We start from the raw sequence: 14,353 nt of genomic DNA on the forward strand, positions 1-14,353 counted from the left end.
TAATCGATACCAGTAATTGATTACATTATAAAGAGTTACTCCAACAAAATTTTACAAAGCTTCACACTTCCCCTAATGAAATGCTCCTCCACGCAATTCTCCGACGTGACACTGATACATTTATTCACTTATCCATTCTCCAATACCACCTACAAACATAATAGCAAAAACCTCTGATATATACACACTACTTAACACAAATTATCGCCAAAAATTCACGCCATCCATTATACCAGTAATGAATTCATAACGCCAAATTAAAAGTTAACAAACCCAGAGTTGATCCAACAAAAAGTGTCACTCACGTGCAAATATAATTTTCAAAAAATTTGCCGCAACTCCTCGAATATTAATTAAACAGAAAATCGATTCTTTGACTGCTCCGCCATCAAATTATTTAATTAATCATTAAAGTTGGATGGTCAGACCCGTTTGTTCCTTAATGTTTATAAATGATTAATTTTACTCGAAGAAAGGTAAACAGTAGAAATGACTTAATCATCATCAAAATTGTTGTTTTGACGTCGGTCAATCAAAACCAATAAGCATAGATTCATTTCCATTAAGGTGATTGATTAGAAACTGGCGAACATTCATAATTGTGAAATCAAAATCCATTAGAAATTAGCAAGCTCTGTGTTATACAAATAAAAAACCGTGAGCAGTTACACCAAAGGTAATTTACAATTTTAATTCAATCAATTTGCATAAAATGCTGTTTTCGTCCAAATGAAATTTTAATATGCTACATTTAATTAATTTAACATATTAACTATTAACAGAGCAAATATTTTCTGCTTATATTTGATCCGCAGTGTAATCTCTTTGTGCTCGTTGTTGTTGTAATGACAAGTCCTGTTTATCAAATCTTTCATATTATTAAATATTGATTAACTCATTGGTTTAATCCGGCGTCATTGTGAGACTTGACACTCTGCGGGATTTCGAATCTGACGTTGCATTCCCGAATCGATAAAAAAGATACATTTGTGTCATCCATTAACTGACTGTCTAGCGTGAAATATAAAAATGTTACGACTAGTATTATATAGAGTTGCTGTGAAAAAGGGGGACGATAAGATTTAATTGAAACTCCGCCTCCCCTAAACGTTTGCTCTCGCGATAGCGACCCCTATTTCTGCAACTTAGGTGAATCACCCGAGTAGTTTTTGAAATAATTTCCCCATCTTATCCTGGCGTTGGTTTATTGCTACAATTTGACAAAATATACCATAAAGCTTATAAATAAAAGATCGCTTGTCAGCTTGATTTTGCAGATTTAAGAGTCACAACACACTAACATCTTTCTTTGAAAATTTGTTAAATGGATCACATCGTTTCAATAGGAGACTCAGTGATGTGAAAAAAACCCGTTCGAGCTTTTACTATGAAATTTTACAGCGGCATTCGTGGTATTATTTCCCATTTCGGCATATTCATGAGTCGAGCTTGCCTTCAAAATAGTTTTCCCAAAAATTCAATTCGGTAAATCACAGGAAACTGCCTTAAGATAAGAACATCGGTTTTCAGTTACGAGACCGTAATACTGCCGTAAACTCACAAATTATCAACTTGTTTATTTAACGGATTTAGATTGAAGATGACTCTATGAACGAAAGGCAAATTCGAGCTCTGACCTGGTGATGGCAAGACTGCAATAATATATTGTAAAGGTAATGGATTGACTTTACCGAATAATATAGGTGATAGGTTTGAGCCGAGTCAACATTTCAAATTTGAGCGGACAAATCCGTATTCATCTGGCGTAAGCCGTGTCGTGTTATATGATTTTGATTGTATACAGGTTGTGAAGCATCCTTTGTTATTACCTTTGTGGTTTGTAATTTGTTGTAAGTAGATTGTAAAAGGTATCTTTATGGGAAGCAACGACCGAAGAAAACGCTACAGATTTATCAATAAGCCGAGTTATTTTGATGGAATAAAAATTGTGCTTTTTCGCTCTGAAGTACCATCGAATGCGAAATAAAAACCCGTGTCTGGGTATTCGAAAAAATAAAACTTGATTGCGGCATGTGGATGATCTTTTTAATTGTCGTCTAGTGGTCCCCTTAGTCTCGTTGAGTTTCCCCGTTGGCAGAATTCAATTATCTTCATTCATTTCTGGAATATCAGGCGAGGGCATGAGATTATAGCGGATAAGAGTTCACTAAACACGGCCATAAATAAGTCGGCTGGAAAAAAAGCAAAACCCACCCTGTATAGTTATGAAATATGGCTAGAGCCAAATCCCGAATTTAAAGAGCAGTTTAATCTCCGAGATAATTAACAAAGTGAATGTTTGGATGTCGTAAATTTTTAACTTCAATTGGGGATTTTTCCTCCGAACTTAAATAGTTTTAATTGTCTTGTTTGATATCCATGGCTGACACCGCAAACGTCGATCCAGAGACAGCCAGAGGCGTTCGAGGATGAAATCTTCCCTCCTTGTCGACCCCGAACGAAATCTTCTGACGGTTGGTGTGTTTCTGTTTGTCAATTGTAGTGCTTTATGAGATGAAGTTTTTAATAAAAAGTTACTACCCTTCAATTTGGCGAGGGATTTAAAGGGCAACATCCCCTTCTTTATGCCCGATGTCTTGAACGGTTCAATTAATTCGGATGGGAGAAGCGCCATTACAACAGTTGGAGCGATTATAGTCGATATTGTAATATCATGTACGAGGTGTGGTCAGAAATTTATCCCGATTACCCGATCGGACTGGAATTAAAACGTACGATATGCCGGGCTAAAGTGGTGCTTGAGTGCGTTAATTAGTAGCGCTATGATATTAGGCCGCAACGGCTGATGTATGTAAAGGGAGGTTGGCGCAATTGAGTAGAAAAGTCCATAAGTTATGGAATCCTAAATCACAACGTGTCGTAGGGGTGGATGTAAATGTAACAGAGAAAATGTGGGCAATAATTTAGAGAAGATGATATAGTAAAACAAAGCTGCATAAAATTTTCTAAAGCAACCTTGATTTATCAGACGGGTCCCAGATTGATAATTAAGCGAGTTTATTTGTAGAATTAACCCCACGTCCGGGTCAAAACAAGTCTCTCGCCGCAGTTCTCATTCATTAGTAACTCTTGTCGCTTTTTACAGCTACCCAACTTTAAACATGAATCATAAGTAACGTGTAACGTTCCGAGTGTTACCCGACCCGCTAATAATTATATTAAACGTTTCATTTTGCCGGGAAATTAAGGTGTAAACTGAAATACTACGCCCTAGCAGGTTCGTGAACTTAGCTCTTATATTGCAACAACTTTATTTACATCACGTTTAGTCCTGATTTTATACCAACTATGTAAACAAATACCACTCTTACTTAGCGAATGCTCCAATTTTGCCTCCACACAACGATACTTAAAACAAATAAAACAACACTCTATTACCTATTACACTAAGTGCACCCCTTAAACTTTCCCCACTGAAATATAATATATATGTCCAAAACTTCACACAACAAACGGTATTTACCCTTTCATGGTAACCGGAAATATAATAACTGAGCAGGTCGCCTTTTTACGAATTATTACCAGCGTATGGAAATCGACTCAACCCTGAAACTTCTTCCCCAAAACTTATAGTCCTCCAAACTTTAGACAAACATTTTTTACTTCCAACTTTCGAAGGGTTTATAATAAAAATTTTAAATTTACTGTACTGTCAACACAGTCAACAGTGAATGCACACATTCTATAAAACGTCAATTTCCTTTCAAACCTTTTTTAAAAATCACTCCCCTCAAAACTAGAGGTGCATCTAACTAAAAAATCTTTTGAATGGGTAGCGTGCTAAAGTTTTGTTGGAATTCATACGTGTCTAAATGCAGTGACCGCGATTTCCCATTAACTTATGAAGCTTTGATGTTGAATTTATTAATAAAGTTTTGTGCGGCCTGTATGAATAAGAACGTATCAGAGCACAAATGGTGGATGATGAATTAAAAAATCATTCAAAAGGAAGAGGAAATCGAATGATCTTGTCTGAAAAGCTTTAATAAAATTACGACTTTGAAAATCAAATCAAATATGGATGTGACATAATCGAAACATTATTCCAGAGTTGTAGATGTTACATAAACTGACACAGGATAAAATAATTTTAGTGCAAGGCGTCTAGACAGCTCGATTTGACTGTTCTTTGATGTTAGCTTTAGGGTTTTAACTGGTATCAGCAAATGATTTGAGTCGGGTTATGATTAATAAATTAATTACCATGTGTTAACTACACGGCTAATAATTAACGAGGCTATTACGTGAATTAACCAAAGATAGATTGCAGCAACAATACCAATAAGTCTGGATTTATTATGCAAAAGACTAAATCTACCGAACGTAATTCCAGCGTTTATTTTCAAATAAAACTAATCGGAATTATATTACACTCGAGTCGAACATTTCTTTGAAGTAACTAGGAGCTGTTTGCAACTAAGCACATCGTCTAGAATCAAATTATATTGTTTGCGAACATATGCATCCAACCGAACGCCAATACGCGGATTGTGTTGGTGTAATTAGTCTAATTAAAAGATTTTTTATCATAATTTTGCTCAAACTTATTAAGTGGAGTGATTGTTACTTAACAGCTCGATAGTTGTTGACGATAATGAAGCCTGTACCTCTTTATTTAAAGGTGGCAGATTTATTAATCCGGCCCTGTTGGATGCTCGATCAAGTAATCTTCCTGTTTTGTGCTTACGCTCGCTTAAAAACCTTGGTGATGACGGGAAAGAGGCTGTTTACTTCGTATAATGATCCGACCCGTGCTTTACCCAGGGGCATGATCCTAGCTTTAAAAAAATATCTTCTCGTTCGATACAATTGAATTAAAATTGATTAAAATTGCGCTTTTGATCGAATCGACGTGGTGCCTACTCCTAGAAGCAATTTAAATTTTCGCTAGTTTATACGTTGCTGCGACGGTAACTGCGGTTGATTTTTGACTTTGCTTTACAACGTCTTTGAAGCGTTAGTCGGATTCCAGCTTCTTATATACTCGGAGTACAGAGTTGCAGACTTTTTCCGCTGGAATAATTTTCTGTAAGAATCGTGCATAATATGATGGGAGGACAAGTTATTTAAAGTTAGAAAAGCCACTTCTCTAATAATACTCTCACAAATTTAAATTGAATGCATAAAAGCACAAAGAAGCTCACATATGCACGGTGTCATTGATATATCAGGCACAATCAAACTGATTTATTTTCCCACCAAATGGAACATAGTTTCCATTCTTTGCTGAAACTAAATTTAATCATGAATAACTAAATCGGCCAAAGATTTTCATCGCGATTTGTTTCTGCAACCTAAGTGTTATTACGCATTCGTGCGTTTTATTTACCATTACGCACGGTTGTGTGTAGAAGCACATCTCGTGGAAAATCGTTGAAAAATGGAACGTTTTTAGTGATTTCTTTGTAAACAGTTGTGGACACAAAATCTTTGGTAATTGATTAGGGACTGCGAGTCAATAAGTCTTTTTGTGCTGGTGTAATTATCAGCGTGGCTGTTAATAAACATCGATGTTTGTAATGCAATTTTTGGTTTTAAAACGAATTTTAAAGCAAGTTCGTCAGTGAATTTTGTTCTGTAATCGTGTTTAATGGAGGTGTTGGATGGAACCACCTATGTATTCAAACTGTTAATTACTGAAAATAATTGATTGAAAATAAATTAGTTTTGTCTACAAAGAGCGTAGCTTTTATTACGTGTAATTAATATTCCACGAAGCAATTTTATTATAGTGGTATAAGGGAGAGTAGCAATAAGTTACGTAACTGACAAGTTTGCGGCTTTATTAATCTTTAAAATCAAAAGCATATTTATTAGCAAATTTGACTTTTAACAGGATGAAAATATAAAAGAAAAGATGGTTAAATAAGAGAAAATTGGTTTGGAAGCGGCAGTTTTAGCGAGTTCACATGATTGTAGGTGGAGGACATGTACTTAAACCGTCGCTATGTAATTAAGAGACGAAGGATCCTGAATTGCAAACTTTACGGAGCTTGCGTGAAATGTGAACTCCTATAACGATCTTCTCGCCATCAGTCGTCAATGTCTGCTTTTTAAATTGTTTGTGTAGGTCATATCGCATATTGTCCTGGATGTTGGTTCCTGACGGCCAATAAATACAAAAATAAAACCAACTATATGTACGTTGCGACCAAGTAAACTGAATTACATACGAGCGAACTAACTATATCTACTTTTATACAATACACATGATACTTCTTCAAAATTACATTTAGCCATTTGTAGGTATCATATTTTAATATCTTTCAATTCCAATTTATTATGCTCTCAAAAATTTTATTTGCTCAATGCACTCGAAATACCAATTCAGAAACTGATGTCATACAAGTGTAAAAGCAAACGTCATGAGAAGTAATAAATACATGAAGCTGAGTTTTGTCGTTTCATTTCGGTTTTTCCATTTGGAAAATTTCAGTCACTATAGTTAAAAATCTTCAGTAATTTGCGATTTTTTACAACCCCGTTCTGTTTCACAAAATAAAAAAATTATATTTGCCGACATAAAAAGGTGATGATACCTTTAAGATAGCAGTAATAAATTTTACCATCTCTTTAAGCGGAAACACCTCAATAAAAACTTTTTATTCGCTCTGAAAATGCAGCTTTACGCTACCCACTAGGTAAATATCCTTATCAAAAGAGTAATGCAACCAAAATAACTCTTAACATACCTAATATTTGATACTTTTATTTTTGATAAGGTAAGTAACGAGCCGAGATTACCGTTTAAAACACTGAAGTCCTTAATGAAAGCTGAAGAGAAATTGTTTTTGTGCTTTAAAACCTCGACTTCGACTGTAGTACGTAATTGTGACGTTCATTAATATCTCTGCTTTCGTCACATGAGATTTCTCTTGGACAAGATTTTAATCAACATACCGTACCAGATACATATTTGACAAATAAAACAAAATGTTTCCCTTGAAACTATCTCTCTTCGTATTAATTTGAGACCAATCTGGATGATGAAAACGCCTTTTTCGTAAAGATGATTTTATAATTTCCTTGTTTTAAGCGGCTCTCATTTCCATAAATGAAAAAATCCTTCCGTTTTCTCACTGCTTGTGTAAATTATCTTTAAAATAAGGAAAATTAACTTCAGAAAACAGTGGAATTTGGTGCTTATTAACACCCATTTTCTAATGCAAAACGGTAACAAGCCACTTCTTGGTATATTGACGGAAGGTTTTATAACATTTTGTTTGGAAAATCGTGTAACTAAAACTCTTGTTTATTGGTGATACTTTGATAATACTCCATGTCATTTATCGGGTCACAATTTTTATTTACATTATCGTATCTTGTTACATGCTTGTATCTCCCAAACTAAGATGAGTCATTTTGAGCCACTGGATTCATTCAACAGTTGTAAAACTTTTCAATGTCTTTTGAGCTCAAAGGTTTTTAAAATTTCAAACTGTTGAACGGTCGGACCAAGGGATACATTGATTATTCTTGTGAACGGTGCAGCACGTGCGCTAAATGTTCTTGTCGGTTGCACTTAGCTTAAATGAATTGATAATAACTGAACAATTCCCTTCTTGTCAAAATTCTTATTTGAGACTTCTGAACGTAATAAATTTAAATAAAAAAGTACGTTCGATTAGTCCCAGCCATCAAATGAACAGTGAACGTGATTAAAAGTGTACAGCCTGATGCGCTGAAGTGGTCAGATTGGTTTGATTCTATCCTTTGATCTTCATCAACTGTATAGTTAGAATAGCCACTATTAATTACGATAACATCGACATTCATAAAACAGTGGGCCGTTTGTCCACCCATAAAGTAATTACTAACTCATTTTTCAAAACTGGCTCTAGATGTAGACCAAATTGCTAAACTACGCCAGCTAGGAGTATTTGTTACTGATAAGTCCTGAAATAAAACACGGATAGGGATGAGTCGTGATGGTAAACTAAGCTGGGGTCGGATAATTCGGGAGTGGAAAATTATTAGGAGGAAATATACGAGAAGGCAGTTTAAACAGCCATTAATCAATTAAGGATTAATTGGTAAATTAAGGAGTTACACAAGAAGCAGAAATCAAAAAAAGAGCTGATGGGGTGAAAAATCGACTAATTGAACAAACGAAGGGACTCTTATAAGTATATCATTGCGAAAGAAGTTTTATTTGATTTAAAAGAGCCTCTCTTAAATTGTGCCGGATCTTAATTACTTCGAACATGTTGACAAGCTTACCTGCCTGTTATTAAATTTGGGCAAATAGTTATTACTGAGCTAAATTTAAATAATGCAGTCTACTTTACGTATAAATATTTAATCAAAATCCTGTTTAAACGGATTTGATTAGTTCATTAAAACGGAGAAACGATTAATAATTTTCGAGTCAAAATGGACTAGTTCCACTTTCCACACGACAGTTTAGGAAAACATTAGAAATTCATTTCTAATTGAACCGGCCATTAAGGTGATTTATCTCTGGAACATTTAGATAAACGAAGTTTATCTGTTTTGTATGCACTAATAGATGAGTTGATCGGTTTTTGATTTGCGAAGCATTTAATTGTGATTGTAATGCTGTATTGGTTTTCTTAGATTTTGGCTTGAACAACAAGATTTTGTTGAATGTAACGAGTTGTAACCTTCGCCCTCTGAACTTGTTATCAGTGGTCGATTTTGGGGCCTTTCTGACCTTTGAAATAGTCAAGATGCGATTAATAAGTCATTAGTTGTCAGAGCATGGTTGAAGTCTCTTGTGGTTCACGGATGAACAGTGGTTTGTGCAGTTTTGTGACTTCGATGCCAGTTGTTCAAGAATGAAGCTCTTCTTTCGGCTGACGTTGGCTTTTCTTCTAGCGACAACGTCGTTTGCTCAGCGCAGTAAGTATAACCCGGATATTCATTTGTATTATTCGAAGAAACGTATAAAACTCAGATGCCTTGACTAAACTAATAAACAATAAAATGAAACATCTCGCTGTCGCTACCTCAACACTAAACACAAATTTAATTCCAGTAAAAATGTCTATAAAAGAACAAGCTCCAGGAAAATGTTCCGAGCTTTTGTATGATTGCTTCTTCCAAGTTTTATAAATACCTGTAACAGCTATCCACTCGCCTACACCCGACATAACTACTAAATTCTTTCCTTTGATTTGATTAACTTATTTGTATGGATATTATTTACAGCAAACTAATCTCACTCGAAACTCCACCTAATGTAAAACTTGATATTCACCTGGAACATTAGGCTTCTTATAAGTTAAGATCGTTTGTTGTGAATAAACTACTAGCAGTTGACTTTTGCCTTCTCTCCTAATATCCGCTTTGCTAATTAGCAAGAACTTCTGTTAAGACGTTTATCTCCAACATATAAACATTCATGACTCAGGTAAAATTCTATACACGATTGCATGTAACAAATACCCAACGGTTTCTGAATTTACAACTTTTCCCAGAATTAAATAACAACCAATATTTCCCGTATCAATCATTTCAGTCTACTACATTCCACCTTCCAGTCGTGATATTTAATACGTTTTATATTCATTACTTGATAAATTATTTATGCTACATCTACGTTGCATTCACTACGAGTACAAATTAGAACTGACATAAGCCGCTGCTTTTTGCAAACAAAACGATTCACTTTACATTCAGCTACATTCCGACCGGAGGTGGAATAGCAACCGAGATACTAACATCGAAAAAAGCTTTGCCAATACAGACTATTGAAATTTAAAACATTTCATTGAAAAAACAGACAGAAGGCAAATAAAACAATAACAATAAATATTAACTTCAATTTGATAAGAGCAGGCAGGGGATGGTTTAGTTAAAATCTATGCTATAATTGTTACTGTAACTAAATCTGATGGCATTAAAACGTTTAAGGATATAAGCTGCGTAAGTGGTAGAAATTTTGACCCGGATTAGTAATGTTAGAGGTCCGTGATACTGATAAGATTATCCAGCTTTAATGAAAATAGTTGCTTTTTTAAGCCGCGCTTTCATTTAAAATGAAATTTGCAGCAAATGCTACGATTATTTATTGTTCATTATTATACATAATTGTGAAATTCATCTTCACTTTCTTATACGTCAAAGTTTCACCACAATAAGCGGTTGAATACAGTATTCAGATCAGGTTTTGAATAACTAATCATTTCTAGATCAGTTAAATTCAAGCTTCGAGTCCAACAATCAAACAATTATGGCACTGTTAAGTTCGTGTCCAATAGCTCCATTTATTTGTCAAAGTTGGTTGTTGATTAGTATTTTTTAAATGACATGGAGTTAACAAGAGTCGTCCTAACAGTCTGATTCTAATACTGCTTTATTTCCCTGGAGTAACCTCTTCCTCGTTAAAATAGGAAAAAATGCTTGAGCTGTATAATTAAAGAATGGACATCAGTAATTGCATTATAAATGAATAAAGAAAGGTGTGTGGTTTAATTTAAATTTTACGAAAAGGTACTCAAAGCTTTTGCGAAAAAGGAACGTTAATTGTCGCGTAATTAAATTAATTATTTTTCATTATTTAATTGACGTAAAATTTTCCATTATAACATCAGTTAGCAGTTTGTAAACATAAATTGTTATTGGACAGAGTTCCAGGATCTCTATTGCGGTTTTATTAAACACGAAAAAACTTTATTTGCATTGAGCTTGAATCATGGTTGGCAATAATTGAATGTTTGTGTTTGCGTGTTTGTATGAAATAATTAAGTAAGTGTGTTGTAAATATTAACGATGGAACTAACATTCCCCTTTCCTCTTTCAGATCCCTTGAAAGACCCAAATGTTTGCGGAAGACCGATTTGTAAAGGTAAGTCTATTATTATGGCGAATGTTATTAATAATTTAGCCTTCTACAATAGTTAATACCTTACACATAAACCACAAAGCTGAATTTGAGTTGGTTTCGTTCTTGGAATAAATTGCAGGCTTAAAGAAGGCTCTTAGTCGGGCCAATTATAACAGAAAATTCTCTATACGCGTCATAATGAACTGGCGCTAAAGACACGAACATGTAGCTGGATGGTTACATCGTGACCATCCTGTTCCACACATACCTGGCCCTTGGTAAATTCGCTGCAATCCAGTTATGCATGTTGAGCTTTTACACAAAATGAACAAAACCGTCTCGTATAAAAAGTTTTACGTGACTGTTGCTCTGAGTTGTAAGCGTAAAAATTAGGTAACAAAACATTTCCCGTCAAATGCCTGTATATCATGTCACGTCACATAATAAAAGAAAGAAAATTACATTCGGGAAAGTCTTTCTTTTAAGGAAAGCTGTTCCGGTTGGATGGAATCATTGCAATGCAGTGATAGGTTAATGAACTGTTTCTGACCAAAACACGACACTGAAACTCCAACAAAATTTTACCCCTTTTTACTTCCATTTTCTTTAATAAAAAGGTAACGTTCCTCTGTCAGGTTATCAAAAATAACGTTCACAAAAGTGCAGACATTTATTCGTCTCAATTTATTTTTATGTAGTTAGTAAAAATGGGACATGATCCCGGAAAGTAATAAGTTCATCCCCCAACAAAAAGTTTTGATAGGTGTTATTAATGTGAAAGTAGGTGAGAGAAATCTGCTTATTGTTGATATCCTCCGATATCCCACGAATTTCTTCTAACATATTTTCGCAATCTATTCATACAGCCACATTCACGTTATCTCTAAAAGCTCACTTTTATTTCCTTTCACCCCTTAAAATTTCAGTTATTATCTATTTTGCTTTCTTCAATCCCAAATCCAATACATTCCGGACGTGCCTTTCTTGCAATATAGATGCTATTTTACAATTCTCTCCTCGTCAACTATTTTTTATTAAAAAAAGAAACAAATTTTTAAGAAATTCGGTGGAATATTCATTATCTTGGCTCGAGAAATCAACAATTTTATCTTCATTATTATGTAAAAACGGTTTGTTGAAGCGCTCATAATAAATACATATAACAAATATAGGTACATCTGAAATTATCGACAGGTGCTTTTTATCAAAACCGGTCGACCGAGAGCTTGAGAAATGGGACCCAGTTGGAATTGCAGCTTATAGCTTCATGGTCAATAGAGCTTACATCAAAATGCTGTGTATTATACAAACTGACTCTATAATAAAGTTGCAAATAAACCGATTAGTGTTTATTTTATTGAGCTCAGGCCCCATAAATGATTACTACATTCCACACGAATTATGCCAAATGAATTCAAAGCATCCAAAATCAGTCAAAAAGGCTAATCCGCCTAAAAACGAAGCATTTTTTAAACCAAAGGGAAATATGAATGCTGTAGGTGAAATATTCGCAAAGTTTTTAATAGCGTCATTGAATGATTCAGTAGTGTATTTGTAGAGCTTAGAAATGTGACCGACCAAGTCGTACATTTCTCGTTTCGTTTTTAAATGAAATTTAAGGTTGTCAAAGTGAACAACTCCATTAGTTAATTTAATTACGTACTTGAGAGTATAAACTGTATAGCTCTAAATACTTCAAAGTTATTTGATGTTATTTAATAAAGAAAAAAGTGGAAAATTTTGTAGGGGTAGTCGTTTGAAACGTTATATCGAGTGTATCAAGTTGTACATCTTAATGAACGCTTATTTGTAAAAGATAAAACAGCGTTTGTGCTTTTTGTGTAAAAATGTCAATTCATTTCGCGCAAAGAGCTCACATTTTGTGCTGTGAAGAGATAAAAATATTAATTAGTTCGAAAAGGATTTAGTATTAATTAATTGGTTTGGCCGCATTAAAGTGGAAATAATTGAGCTTTCTTGGGCTTTATTTATTACAAGCGCTTCTTGACGATGGATTTAAAAGCAGTTATAGTGACGCTAAATTCGCGATGTTTACATTGTCCTGAAACCGGGACGAACTTCTTCCGAATTGCTAGTGCAGTTATAACGCTCTTTGAATTTTGATACAGATATCTGCGTAATAGGAGCTCTAAATGATGTTGAGCTGTTTCAGGTACCGGAAAATTCAAATACGGTCCGGGCACTCAGCAAAATTACAAGTATTCTGTAAACGTACGGTCCTTCTTTAACGGCACTAGCAGGAATGAATCGGACTTGCATGTGGAAGGGACCGTGACTCTGAATTTCGTAACACCTTGCGACGGACTCTTGACCTTATCCGATCTTAAATTAAGTGAAAACCCTTTCGAAGACGGCCAGGAAACTCCACCGCATGCTAATAGTCAAGAATTTTCGGATATGATAAGCGAACACACCCTTAGATTTTCGTTTAATGATGGGATTATCTCCGAGATATGTCCTCAAGACGATGAAAAAAATTGGGTTTTAAATTTCAAGAGGGGCATCTTATCTATGTTCCATAATACGATGAAGCGGTTCGATCTGGACCACTCCACGACTGAAGAGGACGTGCGGGGACAATGCCCAACGCAGTACACTGTTCGAGGGGCGAAAGAGACCAGCCTTATTCTTGAAAAAACCAAGGACTTGCACGGGTGCAAAAAACGGGCCAAACTGCACTCCATGGTGCAGTCGGTCCCATACAATTTCAGACCCGTAAGTCAAAAAGCCCGATTTACATAGTTAATTGTCAGAAAATAATCTTGAATGCGTTGTGTTCGTCGCTCTCAAAATTTCCATTACTTTTCACACAGCTCGTCATACGAACTTCCAACGTTTTAATTAATCCTATCACAGATTCATCTCTAACAAACTTCCGGAAACAATGTTGCCATTAATTCTGGCACTTCTCAAACTATTGAATCGGCTTTTTCCGCAAGTACTTTCGAAAAATATGTCTCCATCCTTGTACAAAAAATATTTGCGGTATAATTTGTCGATTTCTGCTGAGGGTTATACGGCGATTGTTTCAGGAATTGCAGGAAGAGAAGAATTTGCTGAAGTCGTCGAGTAGATGCCAAATGTCGATCGATCACAACATCTACAACGAAATCACATGCGAGGAGTCTCACGTTTTACAGCCATTTTCTAATCAGGACGCAGGTGCCACCACCATTGTAGAGCAGAGATTGATTCTACTCGGTGAAAATGCCGTAACACTAGGAGAACAGTCGGAGTTGTCAAGAAGGACCTCCCTGCTCTTCGACCACGTACCTTCGCCCAAACCCACACATGACAAACTAATAGCATCCAGAGATTTGATCAAGAAAATGTGCAAGCAGGGTACAGATGACGTTCAAATAGAGTTCTCGGATTTATTCACGAAATTTATTCAAACCTTGCGGCTTCTTTCCTATCCTTCACTTTCGACTCTCTACGGACACGCCGGCGCGACCTGCCCTACGGGAAAGTATGTTTGTTCTGCTCGTAATTGTTAGAGTTAATTTGTCGGAGCGCAAAAAG

At 35.3% G+C, this 14,353-nt stretch overlaps 1 protein-coding gene across 1 annotated transcript in view; it reads left to right on the forward strand.

Moving 5' to 3' along the window:
- The first annotated feature begins 3,105 nt into the window (after nt 1-3,105).
- Apoltp (Apolipoprotein lipid transfer particle) overlaps nt 3,106-14,353 on the forward strand; it is a 36,584-nt gene continuing 25,336 nt past the window's right edge. Inside the window, exons 1-5 of the mRNA XM_015979151.2 lie at nt 3,106-3,238; nt 8,599-8,883; nt 10,787-10,831; nt 12,984-13,546; nt 13,864-14,300. Of these exons, the coding sequence (XP_015834637.1) occupies nt 8,820-8,883; nt 10,787-10,831; nt 12,984-13,546; nt 13,864-14,300 (1,109 nt within the window). The 5' untranslated portion in view covers nt 3,106-3,238; nt 8,599-8,819. The remainder of the gene's footprint in view (nt 3,239-8,598; nt 8,884-10,786; nt 10,832-12,983; nt 13,547-13,863; nt 14,301-14,353) is intronic.

Source organism: Tribolium castaneum, chromosome 10 (assembly GCF_031307605.1).
Source record: "Tribolium castaneum strain GA2 chromosome 10, icTriCast1.1, whole genome shotgun sequence".
Classification (NCBI taxonomy): Eukaryota; Metazoa; Arthropoda; class Insecta; order Coleoptera; family Tenebrionidae; genus Tribolium; species Tribolium castaneum.